The sequence below is a fragment of the Salmo salar genome, chromosome ssa17 (genome assembly GCF_905237065.1).
Source record: "Salmo salar chromosome ssa17, Ssal_v3.1, whole genome shotgun sequence".
Lineage (NCBI taxonomy): Eukaryota > Metazoa > Chordata > Actinopteri > Salmoniformes > Salmonidae > Salmo > Salmo salar.
In genome coordinates, this window is record NC_059458.1 from 84,720,428 (window position 1) to 84,730,647 (window position 10,220).

The 10,220-nt window shown below is 46.7% G+C and overlaps 1 protein-coding gene across 1 annotated transcript in view; it reads right to left on the reverse strand.

The window, feature by feature from the left end:
• LOC106609819 (lysine-specific demethylase RSBN1L-like) overlaps positions 1-10,220 on the reverse strand; it is an 89,104-nt gene that overhangs the window by 5,858 nt on the left and 73,026 nt on the right. Inside the window, 2 exon segments of the mRNA XM_045700273.1 lie at positions 5,538-5,645; positions 5,838-6,009. Coding sequence (XP_045556229.1) covers positions 5,538-5,645; positions 5,838-6,009 — 280 coding nt within the window.

Below are 10,220 nucleotides of genomic sequence, written 5' to 3' on the forward strand. Positions count from 1 at the left end.
GTATGCAGCATTACTAGTTATTGTTTCTGGCACGGTCATGATAAATAATTACTTTTGGGGATTACGTAGATTGCATTTAGTTACATTTAACTGGTTAATAGAGGACAGGCCCCGAGCGCTCCTGGAGGATCACTTTAATAGAAGATAAGCCTTGAGCCCTCCTGGAGGATCACTTTAATAGAAGATAAGCCTTGAGCCTTCCTGGAGGATCACTTTAATAGAAGATAAGCCTTGAGCCTTCCTGGAGGATCACTTTAATAGAAGATAAGCCTTGAGCCTTCCTGGAGGATCACTTTAATAGAGACAAGCCTTGAGCCTTCCTGGAGGATCACTTTAATGTAGGACAAGCCCTGAACCCTCCTGGAGGATCACTTTAATGTAGGACAAGCCTTGAACCCTCCTGGAGGATCTCTGTTGGAGACAGCACAGTGTAGTACAACATATAGCCAGAGGGTGGCAGTACAGTGCATAGGGCTGTGGATAAGGTAGCTGCTACCTTGTTTCATGCAATATCAAATCAAATGTTATGTCACATGCGCCAAATACAACAGGTGTAGACCTTAGTGAAATGCTTACTTACAAGACCTTAACCAATAATGCAGTTAATAAAAATAAGAAATAAAAGTAACTAATAATTAAAGAGCAGCAGTAAAATAACCATAGCGAGGCAATATACAGGGTGTACCGGTACAAAGTTAATCTACGGGGGCACCAGTTAGTCGGGGTATTTGAGGTAATATGTACATAAGGGTAGAGTTATTAAAGTGCATAGATAACAGAGTAGCAGCAGCGTAAAAGAAGAGGGGGTAGGGGGGCAAGCAAGTAGTCTGGGGAGCTAATTTGATTAGCTGTTCTGTAGTCTTATGGCTTGGGGGTAGAAGCTGTTTAGAAGCCTCTTGATGCTCCGGTACCGATTGCCGTGCAGTGGTAGAGAGAACAGTATGACTAGGGTGGCCGGAGTCTGACATTTTTAGGGCTTTTCTCTGACACCGCCTGGTATAGAGGTCCTGGATGGCAGGAAGCTTGGCCCCAGTTATGTACTGGGCCATACGCACTACCCTCTGTGGTGCCTTGCGATCGGAGGCCGAGCAGTTGCCGTACCAGGCAGTGATACAACCAGTCAGGATGCTCCCGATCCTCCTTTTCCTGTAGTCCACAATCATCTCTTTAGTCTTGAGCACGTTGAGGGAGAGGTTGTTGTCCTGGCACTACATGGCCAGGTCTCTTACCTCCTCCCTATGTGCTGTCTCATGGTTGTTGGTGGTCAGGCCTACCACTGTTGTGTCATCAGCAAACTTAATGATGGTGTTGGAGTCGTGCCTGACCCGTGCAATCATGAGTGAACAGGGAGTACAGGAGGGGACTGAGCACGCATCCCTGAGGGGCTCCGGTGTTGAGGATCAGCATGACGGATGTGTTGTTACCTACCCTTAACACCTTGGGGCGGTCTGTCAGGAAGTCCAGGATCCAGTTGCAGACGGAGGTGTTTAGTCCCAGGGTCCTTAGCTTAGTGATGAGCTTTGAGGGCACTATGGTGTTGAACGCAGAATGAATAGCATTCTCACATAGGTGTTCCTTTTGTCCAGGTGGGTAAGGGCAGTGTGGAGTGCAATAGAGATTGCATCATCTGTGGATCTGTTGGGGCGGTATGCAAATTGGAGTGGGTCTAGGGTTTCTGATGAGTGCTACGGATTGGTAGTCATTTTGGCAGGTTACCTTAGTGTTCTTGGGCACAGGGACTATGGTGGTCTGCTTGAAACATGTTGGTATTAGACTCAGCCAGGGAGAGGTTGAAAATGTCAGTGAAGACACTTGACAGTTGGTCAGCGCATGCTCGGAGTACACGTCCTGGTAATCCGTCTGTCCCTGCGGCCTTGTGAATGTTGATCTGTTTAAAGGTCTTACTCACATCGGCTGCGGAAAGTGTGATCACACAGTCGTCCGGAACAGCTGATGCTCTTATGCATGTTTCAGTATTACTTGCCTCAAAGCGAGTATAGAAGTAATTTAGCTCGTCTGGTAGGCTCGTGTCACTGGGCAGCTCTCGGCTGTGCTTCCTTTTGTAGTCTGTAATAGTTTGCAAGCCCTGCCTCATCCAACGAGAGTCGGAGCTGGTGTTGTACAATTCAATCTTAGTCCTGTATTGAAGCTTTGCCTGTTTGATGGTTCGTCAGAGGGCATAGCGGGATTTCTTATAAGGTTCCGGGTTAGAGTCTTCTGGTTGGGGTATGTGCGTACAGTCACTGTAGGGATGACATCATCGATGCACTTATTAATGAAACCAGTGACTGATGTGGTGTCCTCAATGCCATCGGAAGAATCCCGGAACATATTCCAGTCTGTGCTAGCAATACAGTCCTGTAGCTTAGCATCTGCTTCATCTAACCACTTTTGTATTGACCGAGTCACTGGGGCTTCCTGCTTTAGTTTTTGCTTGTAAGCAGGAATCAGGAGGATAGAATTATGGTCAGATTTGCCAAAAGGAGGGCGAGGGAGAGCTTTGTATGCATCTCTGTGTGTGGAGTAAAGGTGGTCTAGAGTTTTTTTTTCTCTAGTTGCACATTTAACATGCTGATAGAAATTTGGTTAAACGGATTTAAGTTTTCCTTCATTAAAGTCCCCGGCTACTAGGAGTGCCGCCTCTGGATGAGCGTTTTGCTGTTTGCTTATGGCGGTATACAGCTCATTGAGTGCGGTCTTCGTGCCAGCATCGGTCTGTGGTGGTATGTAGACAGCTACGAAAAATACAGATAAAACTCTCGAGGTAGATAGTGTGGTCTACAGCTTATCATGAGATACTCTACTTCAGGCAAGCAAAACCTCAAGACTTCCTTAGATATTGTGCCCCAGCTATTGTTTACAAATATACATTGTCTTACCAGAGGCTGTTGTTCTATCCTGCTGATACAGTGTATAACCCACCAGCTGTATGTTATTCATGTCGTCGTTCAGCCACAACTCAGTGAAACATAAGATATTACAGTTTTTAATGTCCCGGTGGTAGGATATACGTGCTTTTAGATCATCCAATTTATTATCCAGCGATTGTATGTTGGCCAGTAGTACGGATGGCGGATGGCAAAGGCGGATCCTCACAAGGCATCTCCACTAGAGGCCGGCCGATTAATCGGAATGGCCGATTAATTGGGGCCGATTTCAAGTTTTCATAACAATCGGTAATCTGCATTTTTGGGCACCGATTATGGCCGATTACATTGGACTCCATGAGGAGACTGCGTGGCAGGCTGACTATCTGTTACGCGAGTGCAGCAAGGAGCCAAGGTAAGTTGCTAGCTAGCATTAAACTTATCTTTATAAAAAACAATCAATCTTAAAATAATCACTAGTTAACTACACATGGTTGATGATATTACTAGTTTATCTAGCTTGTCCTGCGTTGCATATAATCAATACGGTGCCTGTTAATTTATCATCGAATTACAGCCCACTTCGCCAAACGGGTGATGATTTAACAAGCGCATTTGCAAAAAAAAGCACTGTCGTTGCACCAATGTGTACCTAACCATAAACATCAACACACAAGTATATACACTGCTCAAAAAAATAAAGGGAACACTAAGATAACACATCCTAGATCTGAATGAATGAAATAATCTTATTAAATACTTTTTTCTTTACATAGTTGAATGTGCTGACAACAAAAATCACACAAAAATAATCAATGGAAATCCAATTTATCAACCCATGGAGGTCTGGATTTGGAGTCACACTCAAAATTAAAGTGGAAAACCACACTACAGGCTGATCCAACTTTGATGTAATGTCCTTAAAACAAGTCAAAATGAGGCTCAGTAGTGTGGGTGGCCTCCACGTGCCTGTATGACCTCCCTACATCGCCTGGGCATGCTCCTGATGAGGTGGCGGATGGTCTCCTGAGGGATCTCCTCCCAGACCTGGACTAAAGCATCCGACAACTCCTGGACAGTCTGTGGTGCAACGTGGCGTTGGTGGATGGAGCGAGACATGATGTCCCAGACGTGCTCAATTAGATTCAGGTCTGGGGAACGGGCGGGCCAGTCCATAGCATCAATGCCTTCCTCTTGCAGGAACTGCTGACACACTCCAGCCACATGAGGTCTAGCATTGTCTTGCATTAGGAGGAACCCAGGGCAAACTGCACCAGCATATGGTCTCACAAGGGGTCTGAGGATCTCATCTCGGTACCTAATGGCAGTCAGGCTACCTCTGGCGAGCACATGGAGGGCTTTGCGGCCCCCCAAAGAAATGCCACCCCACACCATGACTGACCCACCGCCAAACCGGTCATGCTGGAGGATGTTGCAGGCAGCAGAACGTTCTCCACGGCGTCTCCAGACTCTGTCACGTCTGTCACGTGCTCAGTGTGAACCTGCTTTCATCTGTGAAGAGCACAGGGCGCCAGTGGCGAATTTGCCAATCTTTGTGTTCTCTGGCAAATGCCAAACGTCCTGCACAGTGTTGGGCTGTAAGCACAACCCCCACCTGTGGACGTCGAGCCCTCATACCACCCTCATGGAGTCTGTTTCTGACCGTTTGAGCAGACACATGCACATTTGTGGCCTGCTGGAGGTCATTTTGCAGGGCTCTGGCAGTGCTCCTCCTGCTCCTCCTTGCACAAAGGCGGAGGTAGCGGTCCTGCTGCTGGGTTGTTGCCCTCCTACGGCCTCCTCCACGTCTCCTGATGTACTGGCCTGTCTCCTGGTAACGCCTCCATGCTCTGGACACTACGCTGACAGACACAGCAAACCTTCTTGCCACAGCTCGCATTGATGTGCCATCCTGGATGAGCTGCACTACCTGAGCCACTTGTGTGGGTTGTAGACTCCGTCTCATGCTACCACTAGAGTGAAAGCACCGCCAGCATTCAAAAGTGACCAAAACATCAGCCAGGAAGCATAGGAACTGAGAAGTGGTCTGTGGTTACCACCTGCAGAACCACTCCTTTATTGGGGGTGTCTTGCTAATTGCCTATAATTTCCACCTGTTATCTATTCCATTTGCACAACAGCATGTGAAATTTATTGTCAATCAGTGTTGCTTCCTAAGTGGACAGTTTGATTTCACAGAAGTGTGATTGACTTGGAGTTACATTGTGTTGTTTAAGTGTTCCCTTTATTTTTTTGAGCAGTATATATACACACACACGTGTGTGTGTGTGTGTGTGTGTGTGCGTGTATATATATAAAAAAAGAATAAACTATATATTTTATTTAAAAAAAAAAAATCGGCCGATTAATCGGTATCGGTTTTTTTGGGGCCTCCAATAATCGGTATCGGTGTTGAAAAATCATAATCGGTCGACCTCTAATCTCCACCAGGCATCTTCACAAGTCATCCGACTCATTAAATAAATATTCTTTATCCAATTCGAAGTGAGTAATCGCTTTTGTTTTCCAGAAGCTCTTTTCAGTCAGAAAAAAATGCGGGAAAAAAACAAACAAAATAGCACGGTTGGTTAAGAGCCCATGAAACAGCAGCCATTGTCTCCGCCGCCATTTTAACTAATAGAAACAAGGTAGAAGACAGGTGCAGCTCACCTGGGACAGAGGCGGTTCGTGCAGGTCCAGTTGTAACCTCTGGACTACATTAGGGAAGTCTCCAGCATGGAAACAGATCACGTCTTTGGTAACGCGAGGGGCTCCGCACTACAGAGACAGAGAGTAGGGAGATTATAACCATTTATTTCCAATCAGATTATGCAGCTGTCTTGTAACTGATTAGTTGGACGATCGTTGGATACCAAATACAGCCCCAATAGGCCTACAGTTTAAAGTCATTTATACCAAGCAACGCATCTAAAGATAATACATGATCATATATCCGGGAGTTACAACCACCCACCTCTCTCCACAGCGCACGGCCTTGAGCACCCCTACAGCGGCGGTGGTCTGCCTCTCAAAGCCCTGTCCGATGTGGTCAGCGTGGGCACGCGTCCGGTCATCAAACAGCATCTCACGAGGCTCGCTGGCCCGAGGTAGGTACTGCAGGTTCTTGATCTCATTGGTTGACCTGGAGGAGGAGAGGACATTGAGAGTAACACAAACTTCTATAGCAGGCGGCCATAATATGACCAAAATAATCAATCAATCATCAATTACTATCCAGCATCCTGCATCCTGGAGAGCTAGTCTAGGATATCCCTGACCTTGTAGCTTAGAAAGCCTATTGGCAACTACATTCAAATATTTTGGAGGTAAGCTGTCTGGTTCTAGAGACCACTGGAGAGCTGGAAGTAAGCTGTCTGGTTCTGGAGACCACTGGAGAGCTGGAAGTAAGCTGTCTGGTTCTAGAGACCACTGGAGAGCTGGAGGTAAGCTGTCTGGTTCTAGAGACCACTGGAGAGCTGGAAGTAAGCTGTCTGGTTCTGGAGACCACTGGAGAGCTGGAAGTAAGCTGTCTGGTTCTAGAGACCACTGGAGAGCTGGAGGTAAGCTGTCTGGTTCTAGAGACCACTGGAGAGCTGGAGGTAAGCTGTCTGGTTCTAGAGACCACTGGAGAGCTGGAAGTAAGCTGTCTGGTTCTAGAGACCACTGGAGAGCTGGAAGTAAGCTGTCTGGTTCTAGAGACCACTGGAGAGCTGGAGGTAAGCTGTCTGGTTCTAGAGACCACTGGAGAGCTGGAGGTAAGCTGTCTGGTTCTAGAGACCACTGGAGAGCTGGAAGTAAGCTGTCTGGTTCTAGAGACCACTGGAGAGCTGGAGGTAAGCTGTCTGGTTCTAGAGACCACTGGAGAGCTGGAGGTAAGCTGTCTGGTTCTAGAGACCACTGGAGAGCTGGAGGTAAGCTGTCTGGTTCTAGAGACCACTGGAGAGCTGGAGGTAAGCTGTCTGGTTCTAGAGAGCTAGGTGTACAGGGGTTTCTCCCCAGTCTAGCACAATAACACCTGATTCAACAAGTGGAATGGAATCAATGGAATGCAGTCAAACGTTGTTTCCATGTGTTGGATGTGTTTGATACCATTCCATTTATACCATTCCAGCTATTACAATGAGCCCGCCATCCTATTGCTCCTCCCACCAGCCTCCTCTGAAGCCCACACACACACTGCAGCTCTCCAGGACTAGGAATATACCGCGAGACCCTCTTGCGGCGCGGCCCTACCGCGAGACACTCATGCTCAACTCCAGTCAGACTGAAGGGAATTGATTCAAAGTAATAAACATGAGTTTTATTGGTTCACCACAAAGTCACAGAATGGAAATACTGAACTGGGTTGACGTTGCGACACAAAGTACTCTGCCGCAGAAGCATCTGAAATGAGATTCCTAAAAAAACAGGTATTTTTCTCAACCACCAGCAATGGATTTATTTTAAAGAGGGTTAGTCAGAGAGAGGGGTAACACCGCCAGTGTAAAGACATCCTCACGTTTAACATGCATTACACTACAAACACTTGGTGCAGAGAGAACATCACGGCATGAAAGAACCAACGAGGAGATAGTGTCTACGTCACAAATCACACCCTATTCCCTATATAGTGCCCTACAGTAGTGTACTATATAGGGGTTAGTGTGCCATTTGTGATGCAGCCCGAGCGCTGTTTAGTATGCAGAAGTAGGACAGGACTTCTGCCTGCCTGGATGAAGTAATACATGTAAAGCTGAGACCCAGAGAAAAGTTTCAACAGAAGAAACAGACAGCACTCTGGGGAGGGAGGGAGGGAGGGAGGGAGGGAGGGAGGGAGGGAGGGAGGGAGGGAGGGAGGGAGGAGGAGAGCCCAGAATCTTTGGGCTCCTGTGTCTGAAGCGATTGGCCACGGCTATTTGGTCATACTGTTCGAGTCAGGAGAGAGAGTAGTCACTATACTACAGTATCTATCAGGACAGACAGTGAGGTACCAGTCACTATACTACAGTATCTATCAGGACAGACAGTGAGGTACCAGTCACTATACTACAGTATCTATCAGGACAGACAGTGAGGTACCAGTCACTATACTACAGTATCTATCAGGACAGACTGAGGTACCAGTCACTATACTACAGTATCTATCAGGACAGACAGTGAGGTACCAGTCACTATACTACAGTATCTATCAGGACAGACAGTGAGGTACCAGTCACTATACTACAGTATCTATCAGGACAGACAGTGAGGTACCAGTCACTATACTACAGTATCTATCAGGACAGACAGTGAGGTACCAGTCACTATACTACAGTATCTATCAGGACAGACAGTGAGGTACCAGTCACTATACTACAGTATCTATGAGGACAGACAGCGAGGTACTAGTCACTATACTACAGTATCTATGAGGACAGACAGTGAGGTACTAGTCACTATACTACAGTATCTATGAGGACAGACAGCGAGGTACTAGTCACTATACTACAGTATCTATGAGGACAGACAGTGAGGTACTAGTCACTATACTACAGTATCTATGAGGACAGACAGCGAGGTACTAGTCACTATACTACGCTATCAATGAGGACAGGCAGTGAGGTACTAGTCACTATACTACGCTATCAATGAGGACAGACAGCGAGGTACTAGTCACTATACTACGCTATCAATGAGGACAGACAGTGAGGTACTAGTCACTATACTACGCTATCTATGAGGACAGACAGTGAGGTACTAGTCACTATACTACGCTATCTATGAGGACAGACAGCGAGGTACTAGTCACTGTACTACACTATCTATGAGGACAGGCAAGGTGAGGGCGGAAACTGAGAAAGCAGACAGAGTGAAAACTCAGTAATTTTTTCACAGAAATCTGCTGTGGCTGTTTTGGGTCAGAAAGTGAAGTGTTATTTTTCCACTACTTGGTCAAGTGGCAATATACACTCATCTATCTTCCTGGGAACAGCCGTAAAAGAGGCCTTCTCTTCAGTCAAGGTCTCCATGTCTGTCTCCTCTGTCTTTCACAGTTCCCATGTCTGTGTACAGTATGATCCATGTCTGTCTCCTCTGTCTTTCACAGTTACCATGTCTGTCTCCCCTGTCTTTCACAGTTACCATGTCTGTCTCCCCTGTCTTTCACAGTTACCATGTCTGTCTCCTCTGTCTTTCACAGTTCCCATGTCTGTCTCCCCTGTCTTTCACAGTTCCCATGCATGTGTACAGTATGAACCATGTCTGTCTCCCCCGTCTTTCACAGTTCCCATGTCTGTGTACAGTATGATCCATAAACCATGCCTGTCTCCCCTGTCTTTCACAGTTCCCATGCATGTGTACAGTATGAACCATGCCTGTCTCCCCTGTCTTTCACAGTTCCCATGTCTGTGTACAGTATGATCCATGAACCATGTCTGTCTCCTCCGTCTTTCACAGTTCCCATGTCTGTGTACAGTATGATCCATGAACCATGCCTGTCTCCTCCGTCTTTCACAGTTCCCATGTCTGTGTACAGTATGATCCATGAACCATGTCTGTCTCCTCCGTCTTTCACAGTTCCCATGTCTGTGTACAGTATGATCCATAAACCATGTGTTACTGCGTCCTATAAAAGATCCCTGAGGATTCCCTGAGCATGAAGACTCAACAAATAAATAAATCATCCATTTTACAGGATGCCGTCATTAAGGGGGATCGGCAGGGGGGGGTTCTATGTGTGTAAAGGGGAGTATATAAGATGTATTACCTATGGGCCTCCCTTATCCTTCTGCTCCTCCAGCAGCCAAAACACAGTGTGTGTGTGTGTGTGTGTGTGTGTGTGTGTGTGTGTGTGTGTGTGTGTGTGTGTGTGAGTGTGAGTGTGAGTGAGAGAGAGAGAGAGAGAGAGAGAAAGAGGGAGAGATCCAGGTCCGACATGTGTTCCTGACAGCCTGTAGTCTCGTAAACCCCACCCTAGGCAACAGAGAAGAGGAAGAGGTGTTCTGGCAGGTAGTCTGGGGGACCATGAACCTTTAGATCCCACTTCCCTATTGCAGGATTGTTATTTGTAACAGCTGTCAATGGTATTACGGGACTACGATAGATTTGTTTTTGTGTGAATAAAGACAAGGAAAGACAGCTCCTATAAAATATTTTGAATAATAGATAAATAGTTTAGTTCCCATCATCATTTAGTTCCCATCATGTCTGCCAGTTGTCTTGAGAGGACCCACCCTGGTCCCTGGTGATTGGTTAGGAGAGTTGTCTTGAGAGGACCCACCCTGGTGATTGGTTAGGAGAGTTGTCTTGAGAGGACCCACCCTGGTCCCTGGTGATTGGTTAAGAGAGTTGTCTTGAGAGGACCCACCCTGGTCGTTGTTGCCAAAAGATTCAGGC